Below are 20531 nucleotides of genomic sequence, written 5' to 3' on the forward strand. Positions count from 1 at the left end.
CCCACCTTTCTGAAGAGCCGCTGGCTGCCTCCCCCGGCGGAGGTGGGGTAGTAGATGTACACATTGTGGTCTTCAGCACTGACTGGCTTCTCCACAAAGGGCTTCTGGAAAACCTCTCCATTCACCTCCACGTGGTCCTCTCCTTCAACCAGGTTACACTCTGAGCAGGGAAATACAGGGAGCGAGATTCACAGCAATGCCCCAGGCATCTCTCAGTGAATCATTTTATCCACTGCTTTCATGCATTCACTTTTTAAAAGGCACAGGTAAAAAATAAAATATTGGAAGGGACACCAAAATAAATCTCGGGTTACAGTGAACAGCACTGACCTTCTGGTTTGTCTGGGTCCCGGTTTAGTACGGCATAGCGTGGCAAGTCAATCCCTTCTTCCTGCAAGATCCGGTACACCTCCCTCCTGCAGAGAGGGGGGGGGGGTCAAATAATTAAATAAAAGGGATACCAAACTGTTCACACGTAACACAACACAAACGTGACAGGCAGGAGATCGAGACGGAAGTTGAAGTTGATACGTCGGGACAGTAGCAAAATTCATAGGTTTAAAAAAAAAAAAAAAACAACCTTTCAATTGTAAGGACAACTCGCTTTCCTATAGCCATTTTACACATTTTACATTAGCGCTGCAGAACAGCTTGCTCATGGCACATCAACGGTTGGGGAGGATATGTGACGGGCAGATACACAACGGATTATAGAGTAGCCTCTATACCAATATACCTGGTGGAGTCCCAGTCCCTTAGCTCTAACCACTATGCCACACTGCCCCTCGGTCGCTTAGCCTCAACCATTAGGCCACACTGCAATCTAGTCCCTCAGTTCTGACAAGTAGGCAACACTATAGCACTACGTGATGCTGGAGTCCAGTACCTGTCCTGAATGAAGTACTGCATATTCAGGTCATTGATGAGAAGTGGGTTCCTCAGTTTTGCGTAACTCACTGCTTTGTCCAGAGGGAAGCCTGCATACATACAAATAATAATAATAATAATAATAATAATAATAATAATAATAATAATAATAATAATAATAATAATAATAAATCTACACATCCTTTTCACAAAAAGCAAACATGAAGATGACTGTGTAAAGCATCCAGTTATGGGTGCTATTTGGTATTTTCCTTGAATCTGTGTGCTGCTGCAACTGGAAGATGACCCACACAATTTCAAGTATTGGTTTCCAGAAATGAAGGTACTTTGCCCAAGAAGGTAATCTCTGCATGCTGTGGTTCCATCAGCAGAGCAGGGAAAACAGAATCCAGTTTTGCAAACAAACACATCACCCTACCTTTGGAGTGGAAGGAGATGAGGCAGTCGCACAGCGGCCAGTTGTCGACGGGCTCGTTGAGAATCACGTCCTCGGGAAAGATCACCACAGTGATGTACTCGAACTTACAGAGCCGCTCCAAGATCTGAGTCATCGGCTTCGACTTGGACTTCTTCGTCATGGAACAGATCCCCACCACGATCTGTCTCTCAGGGGGCTGAGAGGGGAGAAGAAGAAGAAGGAGAAGAAGGACCATGGTTCAGTTCCCAAGAGCAACCCGAACCAAGAAGAACTCAACATGAACCAACCACATTCCAAACTGCTGCCCATCACTCCAGCTACTCACACAGACTACCTTCCACATGTCAGCCTACCGCTCCAACCACCGAGCTACCTTCCACACTCCAGCTCAGTACTCTAACCACTAAGCCGCTTACACCCACTACCTTCCACACTGAACCCTAGAACTCAATCCATGAGCAACTCCAATGGACTGTGTTTCAACCTGCAGCCCAGCACTCTAACCACTGGGCTTCTCAGATCCTGTTGGCATGAAAAACAGGCAATTGATTTTTTGATTAATTCCAAAGTCAATCACAAATCCATTTCCGCACAATTCCCAGAGAATTACAGGATTAGGAGAGGTTACAACCCCCGTAACTGTCTGCTCCCATTAATCCCAATTAAAGACACATGGAGCAATTTCTCTCAAGTGAACTTTAATCCCTCAGTTTCCAAGAAGAAAACCATCACTGGTGTGATGACCGAGGAGTCAAAATAGTGTGGGAGAGGATCTGAATATCCAGAACGGACAAGTAATAGAAAAAAGCAGCCGTGCGTTACCCCTCATGCTTCTGATGTTCCCTCTGATGCTTTAAGGATTAAAGAGCACACACATGACAGTCACCCTTTCCTGATTGTATGTTTTCTTTCAATGCACTTGCTTTCCAGACCCCTGACCTCCTTATTTCTTCCTTAACCTTGACATACAGACTGCAATGTCTAGACAGCGACAGTAGCACAAATGAAAACGAGAACACAATAAAATAGGGAAAACAACATTACAGAAATAAAATAAACACATACATCCCCCAGAACAACAAAAATAAGCAAGGACGCCACTTAATGTTCATTTTCATGCACTCCTCCCCTCCCCTCCCCTTCCATTCCATTCTGCCTCATTTCTCACCGAATCTCCCTTTTCCTTGTTCTCACACACCTTCATGTCTGTCCCAATACTCCCTCTCCTGTGCTTTTATTCCCTTCTCACCTCCTAGTTCTCCTCCCTCTTCTCCTGCTCCTATCCCATTCCTCTCTCCTGATTTCTCATAAAACTATACCTAATGCACTGTCCTGTACCCTCATGTCTTCCCTCTCTAACCCCCATCTCACTCTCCCCACAGTCTCTCTCACTATGTCTCCTCCAGCCTGCTCATACTCCCCCCATGCCCCTTTCTCACCGTGTCCTCCTCTTCACTGCACTCGTACAGCTCCACGTCTGTCCTCATGCTTGCAGTGTCCCCCAGGCTCTCGCTCTCATCGTCCTCGCAGCCCACGAAGAATCTGGGAGCGGCGCGCTGGCTCTCGCCGGGGCTGCTGGGCGCTGACATCACAGCCCACCGCGGCAACTGTCAGCGTCCCGCCGCGCCATCGCACGCCAACTCACAGTGGGGGAGGAGCGCGGGCACGAGGCCTGGCCGAGACACAACAGCCAACGAGAGAGCTGAGATCGGGAATTACTCGATTCGAAAAACTACGAAAACGAAAGGGCAGGAGAAACGAGGGTTAAAAGCCCCACAGCCAGGAAGAGAAGGGCGGGCTGGAGGAGGCAGGCTTTAACAGGGGTTGTAATTAGGCGATTCTCTGACTCAGCAGTCTCTTCTCACGTAAGCAAGCTTCTTTGCCAGGAATATAAAAAAGAAATCCCCAGGGTTTTGCTCAAGAGTAAAGAACCCTGGAACTCGCTGCACCAACCACCATCACAGGCTCTCGATGTTCCTGAACCTGCAAGGGGAACAAAATATATTATATATGTCACAGGTCTGAAATGTCAGACTACATTCACACGTCTTATTTTCAGTGAAGTTCTACTGGGGATACTACAAGTTGCAGCAACAACAAGTTACAACAAATATACCTACAGTCGATGAAAAATACCAATTAAAAAAAACAAAGCCACACATGAATCATGAAGATAATAACAGCACTTCAGAATTCAAGCGTACTCTCTTTTTTTATCCAAATGGTTGCAAATACTGTATAAAGGCAATTCCACATTTAGGATTTTGAAAGCCGTGGCTCAAAGCCCAGGGAACAGGAGCTGTTGCTGAGATTTGACTGTCTTTCACCACGGCTATCCAAACAGATGAGCAATGTGAAACTGAAGGCGCTTCGTCTGCCAAAACCCATCATTACATAACAGAATAGCTCCTGGTTTAAGAGCATGAGGAGTGATCCACATCGTCTCCAGATAATGATCCAGTGCAGACAGGGAGAATCCTGCTTCACAACAACGGCATTCCCCCTCAGAAAAAAAAAACAAACAATTCTACTTAACCCTTTCAACCCTCAGGACACTTACAAAAAAGAAACTGTGTAAGATTAAAAGGGCCTCAACACTATACTGGATTAGCCATCAATGCCAATGTAATGGCAAGTCTAAGACCCCCGGTGCATCAGCACAATATATTCTGGGATGGTCATTAGTGTGGTACTGCACATTATTAATGGAATGCCCCAAAACCACATGGTTCAAACAGGTACACAACAACTGATAGCCACATGAGCATTCAAAACACTCAATGCTAGCGTGAAGATTTTAGCCCACAAAAAAAAAACACACAACTGCTATTGCATAACTTTTTGATGTGATGGTTTAACCCCTCTCCCCCTTGTAATTAAAATAAACACACAAGCAGCTCTTTCCCTAAGTAAGTATTGTATTCATGTAATTGAAGCCTTGCTTGAAAACAAGTTAAAGCAGGATCTCATCATACATGTAAATATAGTATTCATGACATGATGGTGGGTGCTCCTCCTTACCTGTAGTTTTAGATTTAATCTGCTAAGTGTTCTACACAGTTAGTTCACTTTTGCAAGTCTACACCAAACGTTACCTAAGAAAGTCGCTTGTTTTGAATTTATTTGGGGCGTTGCGCTGGATTGTGGAACATCGTCAATGTGTGGCATGTTTCTGAAGTTTCTCTTTATAATAGCGCAGCCCCGAACCACAACAATGACCACCCTGTTTCAAGAGGAAAGCTTGATTCTTGATTCAACTCCCAAAAGAACGCTGACAAAAACAAATTCAGCACAGGGAGGGAAACTGTCTTTCAGAGCAAAGCGAATGGGTTTGAAATGGTAAGAGAATATAAATGAATAAACCAAGTAGCAGAGAAACATGGACTAGAACAAAAGTATCTCAAGTACTGTAACTAGTTCTGAAATATGGCTGGAAGATAAAACAAACAAGGTCACAGAAAAGGTCATTTTTGATGCAACAACTCATTCAATAATCAATTATTGACCGTTGTGGCCTCAAATCTATTTACCACCTTGGTTCCCTATTTGGAAATGGTGATTATTACCTGTCTGATATTCAACAATGGTCCCCAAGTTAAAGCCCACTATCTCAAGCATTCAGTCTTTATCCTAGCAAGTATATTACTGAAACCAAAAAAGTCTCTGGTCAAAATCTAAAAAACCCTTATGTTGTGCCCAGGGAGTTTCCATAGCACTGAAAATATGAAGCTAGCTGGCCGGTCTGTAACCCCACTCTGGTTACTGTAACTCGAGGGAATTGGAGTTTAGCACATACCAGTTATTGAGCAGCACAAAAAAGGATGTGTTAATCCCTGCGGTCACTCCCTGTGCATGCTTGTGAAAGTCAAGCAGATAAATACTAACACCACCCCCCAAGCACCATGTCCCAGCCCTGCACTACCGAACCAACCAACCCTCATTTCAACCTCAAGAGAGCAGGAAGCACCATGACCCAGCCCTGCACTACTGAACCAACCAACCAACCCCCATTTCAACCTCAGAGAGCAGGAAGCACCATGACCCAGCCCTGCACTACTGAACCAACCGACCCCCATTTCAACCTCAGAGAGCAGGAAGCACCATGACCCAGCCCTGCACTACTGAACCAACCGACCCCCATTTCAACCTCAGAGAGCAGGAAGCACCATGACCCAGCCCTGCACTACTGAACCAACCAACCAACCCCCATTTCAACACAAGCAAAAAAAGATACATATACTTAATATACAGAGTCCAGCCGAGCTTCAGCCATCACGTTAATAAATGCACATTACCTGTGCATTCCTGCCTTGTGCACACACACACACACACACACACACTATCGGGTCATCTCCAGTGATCACTGCACAACTTACAGTACAATTAGCTTCTGCTCAGTGCGTGGGTGGACGAAGACAGAACTTCCATGAACATGGGCCAACAAATCATGGCGTTCCCACCCCTGCAGACACTTAAAACTCATCACACATGGTATGCCTGGCTGTGTACAGACAGACAGACAGACAGACAGACAAAAGTCTCACGTTTCATTGTCTTGGGTCTTAAATCCCCTGCACTGTCAGCTATCTCACTTTTCATTGGCACGAACAATCTGATCATTTATGCTCAGTATAAAAGCAGATACAATTCCATACCTCCAAGGTCAAACTGCTCGTAACAGAGGATCTCAGAATAGCAGGGTGCGGTGGTCTGCCTGAGTAAAGGTCACTTGCACATTATCACAATGTGATCAACTAAACTAGGAGCCTGTCTAGTTTGCTTTAAGCTTGCTGTTGATGTGGTTAGTTTTTACAAATCCCACACAGTTAGCCTGAGACACAAGCACTTTAACCAGCCTAAAAACCTCCCCTATTGTGATCTACTGAATGGCTACAGAAAGATTGATGTGTTCAAGATTCAGTGACTTTCGTAATAGAAAAGTGTGACATTTCAAATGTGAGTATATAAAGGCTGTTCTTCTTACTACTGTTTAAATGTTGCCCTCCATAATGTATTTAATAAAGACCACTGCTCTAATTCACAAGTCCTACCTGTGTGGCATGGATCTTCAGGAGTATGGCTCTCTGTCTGTCTGCCTTCTCACTCTTCAGACCAGGCAGGATCATATTATCAATCAGCTCAGGTGAGGAGCTAGCACTGCTGGGTACAGGAGACACCTACTCCAGCTCAAACCAGATGCAGCCCCTACGTACTGTACAGTATGTAGGGCAAACCTTTTCAGGGCAACATAGCAGGCTAATTACAGGCATTAGCGTGATCTATTTCATTCTCTTCATTACACTTGCTCCAAATCGTGTCATCTTCTCCACATTCAGCCAGTTCAGCTGTACAGATGCAAAACAATCAAGCGCTTTGCTGAATCAACACAATGTAAGAGAAACCTGCAAAGCTTGGTGAAATTATAACCAGCTCTCAAAAAAAAAAAATGATGGTCAGCAATGAACTTAGCCCTGGCTATTAGAGCAAAACATTTTCTGTGCTCTGGAAGTGTTCTGAGCTGCTATCAGAAGTTAATGATGGATCCAGGTTAACTTACTGTACTGGAGCTTTGAAATGTATTCAAATTGCTCTACTTGTGATAAGATCACTGCTCTCTTCTACTTTGCTGTTTCATTACACAAGCATACTAGGAGTTTTATCTGAGTTCAGAGTCCAAAGATTTTCTAGGAATCTATTTTTTGTTATTATTACCAGAACATCATTAGCTTTAAAAGAACTGGCACTCCTGCACTGGATCATAAAAGGTGAATATTCCCAGTGTGATTTGAACACAGCAAATTAACACCACTAAATATAATACAAAATACAATGAAGGTGTTCACCTAACATCAGGTTGACTAGTTTCATGGTGTCAGTAATTCGATCTGTCGCTGTTCAGACAATTAAAATCCGCCCTTACATGCTTGCTGGGTTTCAGTGCTCTATCTCACAGCAGCCAGGGGACCTGCCCTGCTAACTGATACCTGCTAGATATCAGTGGGGACTGACCCTTCCGATCAATCCCCTCTCACTACAGCTGTCTTCAGCGCTGGCAAGAAAGCACTGCTGCCTTAAAAGTATACAAGGCAGAGATGGGAGGAAGGCTGTGGGGCCTCAGCGCAGCTGCCTTATGCCAGGAATGCAATGCTCCTGTTTCCTCTAAGATCCACGCTGAGGTCTTGGCTTCAAAAATAACCCACTGCGACCCCCCACCCCCCACCAAGAAAACTGCCCTTCCTCCATAGTGCCAAAAAGTCACCTTCCAGAAAATAAATATCAATGACACAAAACAAGTAGGACAGTGACAGGGTCAGATAGCACACGACCAGGTGGGATAAGGAATCCTCACAAAGACGTCACGTGCAAATGAATCACTTTTGCATACTGTACAAATGCCTACAGTCTGAACACTTCACAGGCACCTGGTTAGACAGTACTGGGTCTCACAACCATACCCAGTGGTGTTGGGTTACACTGGGGACCCGATACCCACTGGAAATATTACAGCCCAACAGTATTTAAATAATTAAAAGTCAAGCCAGAACAATCACAAAACTATTTTAGATGCAGTAACAGCATAACACGCTACTGATAGAAACCCTAGAAGGTCGTTTGCCTGGCTCTTATCTCTGCAGCTGTTTTGGGGAGGAGGACTGACTGCAGTACGCAGGTCTCCATCCTTCTAACAATGGGACTGAGGTGCTATGCTGTTGGGGGATTATGACCTGTAACAAAATGTGTGCGAAGATCGATCATGTTAAACGTGTATTTGTCTTCTGTGTTTCCTCGGTCTCTCTTGAAAAACAAGCCGGATGTGCCAAGAGTTTTTCCTGGTGTGTATGGGTAAAAAAAATAAGTAAATAAAAGCGAGCAGTGCTGCTAGTTTGAGTGGGAGAGAGGCTCCGCTCGGCAGCACGGGGGTAGAGCGAGTAGTTTGAGTAGGATGCAGCCAGTATATGCCAGTCTCACATAAACGCCTTAATCGAAACGCCAGTTAACCGATTTGCTGCCGGACTTATTTTTTTTAATTAGTTGGCGATTCGAGCACTACATTATTTTATGGGGCTCAGTGTTTGCAACGCAAAGAAAGCGTTACGAAGAGTGGATGACGGTTATATATCCCTGTAATATAATAATCAAACTCCAGTCCCACAGCTTACCAGACCAGTACAGTACGGCAGCTACCTGACTTGTTGTGTGGATAACAAACCCGAGGAACCTGTTGTCTGAGTCGATAAAAACAAGCTAGGATGCGACTTGCGTTTTCCAGAAAGCGCTTGCACCCGGAACACAGCTGCCAATCAAACGTTAAAAAACAACAATGCGTTGTTTGTGTTGTTGCGCTTTTACTTACAGACTGTATGACTTTGTGTTCGCTTCCTCCTCTCTGACAGCTCCTCGCGTAAACTACCCTGCCTGGCGGACAATCGAATATTAGGGCGGGGATATTTTTGACCAGTTTGTTTATTGACCAACAGGAGAGCAGGATTTGCCTGTTAGACCCGCCCATTTAGGTCAAGAAAGAACCGTGGATGCCGTGGGGGGCAGTTTCCTGTACAAGGAAAGATTGAGCCGCTATGACTTTACTACAGAGACATCTGCTGGCGGAAGTGAAGTAGTGCAGTCATAGGTCCAAATGGTAATGCAAAACAGCTTATAACCAACACATATCCAAACGTTCCGTCTCTGCACTGAAACTCGGAGTACAGTGATTCAGCGTCGCCTTTAGCTCTAGTCATTTTCAGATATTTCTGTTGACATTAGTGCCTATACAGAAGCTGAAAAGGTTGGTTAGATTGCATCCTCCAAAATAAAAACAATACAAAAGAAAGCACAGTAGTTAGAGAGCTGGGCTGCAGTGTTTTATTTATTTCTTAGCAGACGCCCTTATCCAGGGCGACTTACAATTGTTACAAGATATCAAATTAATTTTACGTACAATTACCCATTTATACAGTTGGGTTTTTACTGGAGCAATCTAGGTAAAGTACCTTGCTCAAGGGTACAGCAGCAGTGTCCCCCACTGGGATTGAACCCACAACCCTCCAGTCAAGAGCCCAGAGCCCTAACCACTACACCACACCACTGCCCTCTTGAGGGTTTGATGAGCTCAGAGGTTAGAGAGCTGGGCTGCAGTGTGGAAGGTAGTGGGTTTCAGTAGCTCAGTGTTTAGAGAGCTGGGCTGCAGTGTGGAAGGTAGTGGGTTTCAGTAGCTCAGTGGTTAGAGAGCTGGGCTGCAGTGTGGAAGGTAGTGGGTTTCAGTAGCTCAGAGGTTAGAGAGCTGGGCTGCAGTGTGGAAGGTAGTGGGTTTCAGTAGCTCAGTGGTTAGAGAGCTGGGCTGCAGTGTGGAAGGTAGTGGGTTTCAGTAGCTCAGTGTTTAGAGAGCTGGGCTGCAGTGTGGAAGGTAGTGGGTTTCAGTAGCTCAGCAGTTTTATCTGCAGTCTGGAAGTGACTTTGATTAGCACCCTCATTAGGGTGCTGTGATAAATAGCAGAAGGTTGTGCATTGAATATGATGTTTGTGGAAAGAATGCTTTATGTATCTGTGAAATTAATGCACATCCTAGTGGCCAAATGCTGTAACGTTCTGCATAATAGTACCGTATCCCTCCGTGTATCTGCTCCCGTCTCTCTCTCTCTCTGCTAATTCAGCAGGGTTCACAGTTTTGGCACAAGCAGTCCGCTTTGGGGGGGGGGGGGGGGGGGCAGTACTGGACTGTCTGCTTTGCCCTTGGTGCTCCCTGTGGGATCAGATCCACAAACTGGCACTGTGAGCCGGGGGGGGGGGGGGGTCACAGTGTGCATCTGTGCAGCCTATGAAAAGAGTTTTCATAAACAGGGTGCAAGGCAGCCTGCACTAACACACTAACAAGGCTCTTCATTCAGGTACTGAGGCTGTTATATATACACACACACACACACACACACACACACACACTGAGACACACACACACACACACGCACTCACACGCACACACACGCACACACACACACACTCTCACACACACACACACACACACACTGAGACACACACACACACACGCACACACACACACTGAGACACATACACACACACACACTCTCACACACACACACACACACTCACACACTGAGACACACACACACACTCTCACACACACTCACACTCACACACACACACACTCACACGCACACACACTTCCAAATGTACATACACTACTCTCCCAAACACTTATTTACATGCATGTAATTGTAATTGTAAACAAATTGGACAAGGGCTGCCTTCTGTTAAAGCAGAGTGCCCAGAAAACTAACCTATGGGAGAATATAATATATTAAAACCAAGTCTTGTAACATTGACCCTGATTATGTGGGGCACTTCAGTCTTGGTGTTTTGTCTTTGGTTCTCTGGTTCTGACTCCTTTCCACCACTAGAGGACAGCAGACTCAACCTCACGATTGCATTGCTCAGCTTCAAGTTTTAAGAAAGAAATGTGTTCATTTTCTTTCTTAATACATTTTGTATAATTAGTCAGCTAGTCTCTTACCATGCTTGTCTGTACTTTATCTTGCTTTTGCTGTTTTTTTAGGCTGTGCTTTTGCCATAGTATACTGCAGAAACTGAGCCCCACATTACCGGTATAATAATACCAGTACCTTTTACAGCACAGGACCCCGCGGCTGGCATAGTGTGAGCAGTGTGATCTGCCCAGTGAAGTAGTGCATTGTGGGTACAGAGACAGATCGAGAGTGGGCAGCGCCCCTTGAGTTGGTTCAAATGTAGTTTTCCTGACCACAACACAATAAGTTAACTTCCTCTGTTGCAAGTACCAGGACCCCACTGAGCCTTACAGCATGTGAACAGACACAGGAAATCAGTGATGAGTAAACCCAGTTTGGGGCAGGGTAAATGGGCTTCACCTGGAAGCCAATCAAAAGGCTGGAAAAGAATAAAAAAAAACAACAGCGACGCAACAGCTGAGAAGTGAGAATGTGGCTAGCGAATGAGCTGTACGCAAATGTCTGGCTATCGTTATCCCTTTAAATAGAAGCTACCTTGATTGGCTGCTTCACAAACAATACAACAGACTACAAAGCAACCAAAAAACGAGTTGAAAGGAAACTTTCTGGGATTGACAGCTGCCATTGGGATATCCTTGTTTGGGCATTTATAAATCCCATTACAATAAAAGGTAACTAATTACACCTCAAAGGGGAGGAGGGTATTATGTTACAGACCCCTAACAGATGCTAGACTCATAGTTGTATGAATCTGTTCCCTGTTACAATCTTGCAGCATAGTTCATGTTTGTATTTTTGTTTTTGACTGTTTTAAGGTTCTAGATTAACGAGTGGTCTTCATCTCACACAACGCTGCAGTCACGCTGTAGGAGATGTTAAGGTTCATTTCCTCAGCACAGTCCTGGGTTCGAGGCAGCCTCTCTGCCTCCCTCCTTCCTCCCTCCCAGCCCGAGACACAAGCACAGCACTGTTCCCTGTCTTAGCAAGGCCAGGGCCCTACATGTGTTTCCCATTTGTGCAGCAGCAGCTCTGCGGTGGTGGTGGAGCTGAGCAGGTTAGGCCAGGACAAGGGGTCCCATTATGAGAGAACAGACCTCCAGAGACCTGCCCAACTCCACACACACTGCACACTGGGCATGCTTAGTACTGACTGACGCCCACTGAAAGAAGATCCAGGCTGTGTGCTCTTCCTGAAACCTGTGCCTGTGCCTGTGCCTGTGTGCACGTTTCACTGAGTCAAGCAAATGTCATTTTTCCACTGGGGTTCAGATGAGCACAATGCAGACTGAATATATAACAAATATACTCTATATCTTCCGGGGTGTCCAATCACGGTCCAGGAGGACCACTCCAGGTTTAACACAATATTGTTTCCACAACTGTCACTGACACCCTTATTAAAAAAAAAAAATCTATATAAATATATAGAAGACATTTTTAATCTGTTTTAGAAAATTCTTGGCAGAAAACAAAATCCTAAAAAAAAAACTAAAGGTAAAAGTATCTATCGATTTCTATAGAAAGATACAGACTTTTTTATATATAGAAAGCTGGATTTTCTGTAGAAGTTTGTTTAGGATATGTTCACATGTCCTATGGCTAGAGTGCATTCTCTGCATGCAGCAGACAGTATAGCTGTACATTCCAAAAGGATAGTTCTAAAGCTGTTCCATCATTCCACTAGTGCTGTCCTTCAGAATGCCTTGAGGAACATCAGAAAACATCGAGCAGAAAGCCAAACTGCTCCTGGGATAATAATATATGTGTTCTCAGGTTCAACTCAGTTTACATGCACAGGAGCCAGGACCAGGGTTTACTTATAATTTTCCATTGAAGACACAGGGGAGCAGATAAAAAAGGGGTCTTGTTTCATGACGCACTCTAAATGATCCCCGTCCTGGAGGCCTGGGATCATGAAGTGTCCTCCTGTCTGTCTGGAAACATTGTGACACTTAAACAGGTGAGAGCTGCCATCCATCACCTGTGACCAGCCCCGCAGAGCAGGACCGATGCAGGTTAATGGAGCTCGTTTAGTGGCCTCCTGTAAACGCTGCTGGGTAAGGAGGCGTGAGGGTCAGTGGGAACAGCTGGCAGTTTAGATCTATTCACCTCAATTGATGTTACTGTTCATAGAGTGGACCAGTGTTTTATTGAGGTACAGGCTGAGCACTGGAGAGGGGACCAGGCACATAAACAGATGCCAGTATTATACCTTCCTAAAAAACATTACTCATGCAGGACAGAACTGCTGTATTCGTTCTCTTCTTCCTTTTTTTCATTGCATGAATAAGCCAAGTTGTTTATCAAACCCCCAAACGTGGCTTAAATACAAAAAAGGGTTTGCATTTTTTTTTTTTATGAAACTTTGTACTGTTCATAATTTAAATCACAGTAATATACACATCCATACATAAGGGTTCTACAGAAGCATATAAACCTCATTTAAAGGTTGATATTAAATTAGTCAAGGCAAACACAAGGTATTAAAAGGACACTGTCAGTTGGGGTTGAATCTGAAATGACCCTTTTCAAACTGTGCTGGGGATTTGAATCCCTGCGGGACAGATAATGTAATCATTTATTTTTGTACAAGCGCCATTACATTTAAAGGGTACATAAGAACCATTTTACTGTATTTTGTTACATGTTCCCATGTGTTGCTACGAATGTTTACGTAAGGTCTGTGTGTTGTTTTAATTTTTTTTTTTTTTTACATTTTGACCACTTTTTTACACTTTTAAATTGCATTCCCTGCCTCAAGATGGCTTCCCATGGACCCGCATGGACCTCTCAGAACTACATTTCCCATCATCCTCCTGCTCACATATGTAACTGAGATGGGTTTACCAGTAAGCAGGAGTGATCTGTGTTCCATTGAAATGAATAAGGCAAACTGATTCTGCTGAAACACGTGGGAGGCATATTGACCTGACGTTTTCATCCCCTAGTTTCCATTAAAGCTAATAAATTGACTTCATAAATCATACGCTGGCTGCCGTATTCAGATGGCTTGTCTCATAATCTCGCTTATGAAAGAACCATACTACAAACTATATTATACAGGTCTTAAGAGTCAGCAGATTCATGCATGATACTGTGCTTAGCTTGCTCCATGCTTTGCCTCCATGATTGAGCTTGAATAATGCATTTTGTAATCAATATTAGTAACTCCACCATCTTTGGAGCAGCTTTTAAAAAGTACCCAATAACAAAACAGACAAATGTGATAAAGATTGCTACGTTTTTGGCATGTTATGCAGTGTTAGCTTTCAATAATTGCATTCAGTTCCACAGAGTATTTTTGGCCTCAATGTAATCCGTCCGTTTGCGTATTAACTCACTAGATTTCATCTAGACAGTGTAGGTATTTGGGGAAAATCCCATTTTTAACCTGCTCCAAACATACCCCCCCCCCCCCCCCCACCCCCCACCCCACACCCCGACACACACACACAGATTAGAAATAAGTGGAGGCTTCTGCGTTCAGGGCTATGGCGCTGGCTATTCCGTTCAGCACTTATAAGTGAACACCTAAACAAAACAAGCTTGCTTTAAGCTTTTTTTATGCATGGATTTCTAGGAACAAATTAAACTAACACCTACCCCCTATACTTCCACCCTCTTAAAGAAAAAGCACACATACCTGCACACAGCAACACACACACACACACTCATAAGTGTGCGTCATCCAGCCAGTAAATGACACACAACACACACAAAAAAAAAAAACATGAGCCCCAGGCAGTAAGCAGCCGTGTGCTTCCTGGAGCACATTCTCAATTGGACCAGTGTAGTGAGACTGCAGCCCCCTGTTCCAGCTCTGTGCTGAGAGAAGAGAGGCTGGTTTGTGCCTGGCATAAGGAAATAGTGTTCCTGTGGACACACTCCCCCCCCCTCCCCCAGCACCTAGCAGGACAAGGCCTGATTATGTCATGTCTCCAAGCTGAAACCAGGCAGCAGTTAGATCCCAAAACTCCTCAAGCTCCCTTTCTTCCCTCTCTCTTTTAAGAGCGGAGCGAGCTGAGGTGACTTGGAGCCAGTGGTTCGGCTGCTCTGGGGATCATCTTTTCCTGCTCCAAACTCCTGGAAAATGAGCTCTTTGTTCAAAGCCTGCAGGCAGGGTTTTAGGTGAGGGGAGGGGGGGCAGTAAGGGGGAGGAATAACTCCTAGTTGGGGGCCTGAGGAATAAAGCCCAAACTCTTATTAAAAAGACATCAGCTCTCTTTATGAAGAAACAAGTGAAATGCATCTGGTCAAGGTGGCGTCGTGGATATGTCCAAATATGAAAACGTTACAATTGAGGTCCTTGCCTGTCAGTGGGCAAGCTTCCCTTCTGCTGCCTTTCCCCTTTTAGGATTGTGCTTAATCTAGTTTTATTTATATGTTCCAGTCCACCTTTTATGCACGCGTGTTTATGTGTGCCTTCTGTGTATGTTTTCTTTAATTAAGATAAAATACAACCCACATTAATGTACACAACTCCAGCACATTCTCAGAGCACTGCTTTACTGGAAAGCTGGGCCTTTCTCAAATCCTGTCTCCTTAGATTTCATTAAAAAAAGAGAATATAATTCCAAGATTCATAGTGAGGAAAGATTCTTTATTGAGCTAGATAGATAGATAGATAGATAGATAGATAGATAGATAGATAGATAGATAGATAGATAGATAGAAACTGAACTACAGCATAGGAGGTGATGGGATTCCTCATTATTTTAAAAGTCAATAATTCACAGATTTTACTTTACTGTTTAATGATGCGTCACTACCTCACCTGTCTCAATACTTCTCAACTGTATGTGTCAATCAGATGTTGAACTGACTGGAGTGATTGTGAGGTCAGTCATAATGGGGTAAGATGCAAACGCATTTTAAAATGTTCAGTGCTTTTAATAGGGGTAGCCATTAAAGGTTTCCTTCAGCCGGTGTCTCACACTTGGCCCGTCTGAACGAAGGCCTTAGCCAAGTGGTTTAGTTGGCATGGCTGAGTGTGCTCGGGCGGGCGCTGTGTGAATGAGAATTAGGCTGGTGGCAGTTGAGCTGACAGCACTGGGCTCTCGGGATAAACCTTTGGATAGTCGAGAGGGAGAGAGGGGGAGAGAGCATTAGGACAGTGTGGGATAGAGACAGGTATATACTGTACCGCATAACCCCAGGTATTGAAGTGAGTTAGGCTCTGCTAACCCAACACTAGTAAATGGATCCTATTGAGGAGAGACTGGCTGCCTCCACTCCACTCTGCAGTCCAACACAGGGCTTCTCTAATGCTGCTGTTACATTGCACTGTTCACTCAGTGCACAAAACCAAATACATATATCCAGGTTAACTTCTATTTACAATAGAGCTTTTCTTTAAAGCAGAGCTCACCTCTCTGAATCCATCAGGCCTTGAAACAGAGCTGACTGCTCCACGACGGTTTAACTCATGAAATGCAGGTGGACTCCCTGCTACTGTAAAATGCTCTAAAAAAATGAATTAAGGCTTATCCCTGAAGTTTCTTAAAAAGTGTACCTCAGAATTTTATGATTGAGTTATTAATTACGCACTGTTCTAGCATAAATTAATCAAATACATACACGGTGACGTTGTGACATTTTTGTGACTGACCAATCAGAGAGCAGCATCTCTGCTTGCTATTTTAGAGTCTAGAATAAATGTATCAAGTATGTACACGGAACACTTTTCATGAATGCCTTTAAAACTCTCAGGGCTGTCAACTATAATATACTGTACTGTATAATATAAGCAATAACAGATGGTCTATGAATTATTACGAAACTGAAAAAACCTTGGGGTTGCAAATGACTGCAGACAACACAGCAATATTATATATATATATATATATATATATATATATATATATATATATATATATATATATATATATATAATGTACCCTTTCCTAATAGTTTTTTTTTATTGATTGGAAGATAAGTTTTAAAGACTGAAGGTAATTTGCATCCAGACATTTACAAAAGAGCAGGAGGGATTAAGCCATCCTTTATTAAAGCTAATTTGCACAGTAACTGTGCAGTTGTCCCATGGTTATACTATGCATTTACCATAGTTTACATGATTACATGCTGCACTGTATTTACTATGCAAAAGAGATTCAAATTGGCTGCTGCTAAAGTACTCTTAGTTCTGGTTGTTGTTCAGTCAATGAAAATGACGGCCTTCACTGGTTTAGTTTAGGACTGGTTTCTTAACGATGATGACACCTTTGACCATTGTCACTATTCTGCACTTCAGCCATGCAGCATAGGGTTAGAATGGACCAACGTTACTACAGTTACTGGAAATGCATTGGAAATGCTTGAATTCTCTCTGGGCAGGTGAACCCAGGTCAGGGGGCTTTGGAGGTGATCACAGTTCTGTCATTTAACACTTATGATTTTGACTGCTGCCAAAAATGCAGAAATATTCATAAGAATTTAAAAATATATATTTTTAAATGATTCAGTCAATATTTAAGATTCTTTCAAGCTTGCAGTTAGAGCTCATTAATGTATGGCTTGCAAGCTCGTGTCTATAATACACCTATTCATTGAAATACTACAAGCCTCTTTTCCCCTTCGAGTAAGCAGGCGCCCTGACAGAGTGTGAGTGGCGATATGAATACGCCAGTGTGCTGTGGAGAGAGAGCGCACAGTCAATGGGCCTCTCATAGGCAGGCCAACAGCCCTCCACACTGCTGGAATCAGCCTGCCTGAGCTGGGGATGACGTGCGTGAACAGCCCTTCACTGTGGAGGACTCGTGCACTGCCAGGAGTGCTGCACTAAAGGGGGCTTTAGACCGGCTCGTTTGCATTGTGGTTAAGATGCTCGTTTGCTGTGCGCAGGGTCGTCAGTTCGCGCCCAGCCTCCTCCGTAGATTGGCTTTCAAATCCCATGCAGTATTTCTGATCACCTGTAAACCACTGCTGCTGATTGCTGGCTGTACCCTGGATCCGAATCCGGGCTCTGACAGCGGATAAGCAATGGAAGTTTTAGACGCACACAGCAGTCACTGAAGCCGTCAGGATGCTTGACCGTTGCCCCTGTACTGTTATACTAATTAGGAACAGTGCCCCCTAGTGTATCAGGGCAGTAATGTGTGTGATTTGTGAAGCAAATGGGGATGCAAAATCCATGTGTTGTTCTTGACTTCAGAGGTGGCTGGCCTTGTTTTACCTCTGCCAGTTTCCAGCATTTATATTTAACTAAGCATTTTGTATATGATCAGCCCACCTATTCAAAGTCACACATGCTGCATGCTCATTTGCATTTCTCTGTTTGCAAATGCGTCTGGATGTCCGTTAATACTGGGTGGGTTGGAGGCTAGCCTGCACACAGAACCCAGTGTCCCTCATCATGAGTTTCCCAATTTGGATGTCTGCGCACGACTGGAAAATTCCAAAGAACAAGACATTTTTTTAAACGTTTTAAGCTTTTGACATTCCTCAGAAATCTGAAAAATGTCCCCTTAGAATAAGTGGTGTGAGGAAGGTGTGTGTGAACGCAGTCGCAGTCGCTGTGTAATCAGCAGCACTCTCAGAACAGTTCAGTGTGCTCATTCCATCCATATACCCCAAGATTCAAGAGGATGCGTTCTCAAAGATTCATTATTCTTATTGAATTCTGCAGCTGCAGTCTGTCTTCTGAATATCATGCACAGAGTTTGCAGTTATTTTTCATCCTATGATGTGCATTTGAATAGACAATTTTAATATGAATGCACAACACTAAAATAAAATTGTCTTCCCCCCTCAGTCCTAAATTATACACACACACATACCTGCGCAATAGCATACATGTTTATTATTATTATTATTGCCTTTATTAATTCGCACATCTATTTGCCAATGTTTAGCCATTCAAAGTCACAGCTATTCTACAGCAAGTGCAGTCGTGTTTGCTACAGCAACAATGCATGAGTATCAACGATGAAACAAAGACACTCGCATCAAGAAAAACAGCTTGCTTCTCTTTAGCAGGCACAGCAGTTATAATTCCAGGAGTCTTGGTATGCTTTCTGCAGCATGCAGCTGGATTAATCACAGCTCTAATAGGTAATTAACTTGCTCACGCTGCGCTCCTAGTCACCAGTTTCTCTCATAATAAGCCTGATCATGCCGAACTTGAACATGATAAGTCATCTGTTAGGAGTGCAGGTATTATGTTGAAATCAGGGTGCAAGACTAGAGTAAGAAAGAATAAAGAGCTTGTATTAATGAAATCTCATCCCACAGCAGTGCTGCTGCCACCGTTCAATATGATTTAATCTGCGCTCTGTCATTCTGTCAGCAACAGGTATCACTTTGCTGGAAATGTCTTAAATTATACACTCTCTGTAGTTTTTTTACATGATGGGGTTAAAATGATCTGTTGTTTATTCAGTATATTCATGAATCCAAACCATATCCAACCGTGTTCAGATGCAATTTACATATATGGAAAAGAAAGTATTTGCTATGAATCTGAAAATAAATTCAGTTTTGAGCTCAACCCTTTTTTTGCACGGAGACCCCCTGAATCAGGCAGCGTCAGGACACAGGCATTGACCTGATTTATGTGCTGTCCACTGGCTTTCCCACATTGTCACTTACTCCATTCCGAAGGTGCTGCCTAATGAGGAAAAAACAGAAATATCCATTCCAAAATTTAAAATATGTATATATAAAAAACTAGAAAACTCAATAAAAAAAAATAATTAACAGGATTACTTTTGAAAAGCTTCCATACAATTAGGGTTGTGCAGAAAATAAGGACATGGTTTGCCCCTTTCAGATCATATGGGGGCACTGCTGCACGGCACACAGCTCTGACACCCCCTGTACATTGAGCGCTGCACACAGGCAGGCTGCTGGCTTATGAATCCAGGCATTCTGAGATGCTGCTGTTTGTCTTGGATCCAAATCTGACCCCCCCCCCCCCACTCCCCTACCTCCAAACCTGCCCTCCAGCACGACTCCGTCCGAAGAATCACACACAAGCCAGGCCTGTTCCTCCACCCGCACGTGTGCCACTGCCATACCTGCATTCATCGAAATCTGAAGTCAGATATTTCATATATACTCCATCGTACATTGAGGAGATCACTCCAATCATAAGCTGAGTCACTCGCACCCGTTTCCCACTGGCTGAGGAATTAGGACATTGAGGTTGACAAAACAATTCCATCGATATGACCTGTTGTGCATTTCTATTCATTGTGAAGGTCTCAGACGTGCACTTTTTAAAGAAGCGCATGTTATTATAAACATCTATTTTTAGATCTTGTACTACACTATGTTAAAGAAATCTCTGTTTGCAAGCCATGCTTTCACATAGTGTTGCACCTCCTTGGATGTTTCACCTGGAGGGAGAAATCATCCCCACAGCATCAGCAGCTTCTTTCCTGTCATTGACACAGCCAGTGATATGCTTTTACCCAGAAGCTACCGCTAAGGTGACTTCACTTCAAGGTGACAGATTTCATGAGTAAGGCATGGAAACCAAGAGCTTTCTTTTTTACTATGGTAAACCTTTATAAAGTTAGCCAGAAAAGAGCCTGTGTTTATGTTTTATGTAGCAGGGTGTGTCAGCTGTACTGTTTTGCTTCACAGATTCTGTGAGTCCATAATGAATCAGGAGTTCTGGAGGTGTCACTCCATTTCTGAGTGTCCACGTGTATGCTGTTTAAGTGGCACCTTTGCAGGCAGTCTTCCAGAGTGATGGGATGGGAATGAATGGAGGCTGAACT

The 20531-nt window shown here is 43.8% G+C and overlaps 1 protein-coding gene across 10 annotated transcripts in view; it reads right to left on the reverse strand.

The window, feature by feature from the left end:
* Positions 1 to 8778, reverse strand: part of LOC131696781 (inositol hexakisphosphate and diphosphoinositol-pentakisphosphate kinase 2-like) — a 31273-nt gene extending 22495 nt beyond the window's left edge. For all 10 annotated transcript variants that reach the window (XM_058998975.1, XM_058998973.1, XM_058998971.1 and 7 more), the window contains exons 1-6: positions 8661 to 8778; positions 2746 to 3289; positions 1307 to 1502; positions 887 to 977; positions 331 to 416; positions 6 to 160 (exon numbers count right to left, since the gene is read on the reverse strand). In XM_058998975.1, the coding sequence (XP_058854958.1) occupies positions 6 to 160; positions 331 to 416; positions 887 to 977; positions 1307 to 1502; positions 2746 to 2895 (678 nt within the window). In that variant the 5' untranslated portion in view covers positions 2896 to 3289; positions 8661 to 8778. The remainder of the gene's footprint in view (positions 1 to 5; positions 161 to 330; positions 417 to 886; positions 978 to 1306; positions 1503 to 2745; positions 3290 to 8660) is intronic.
* Positions 8779 to 20531: the final 11753 nt, after the last annotated feature.

Source organism: Acipenser ruthenus, chromosome 24 (assembly GCF_902713425.1).
Source record: "Acipenser ruthenus chromosome 24, fAciRut3.2 maternal haplotype, whole genome shotgun sequence".
NCBI lineage: Eukaryota > Metazoa > Chordata > Actinopteri > Acipenseriformes > Acipenseridae > Acipenser > Acipenser ruthenus.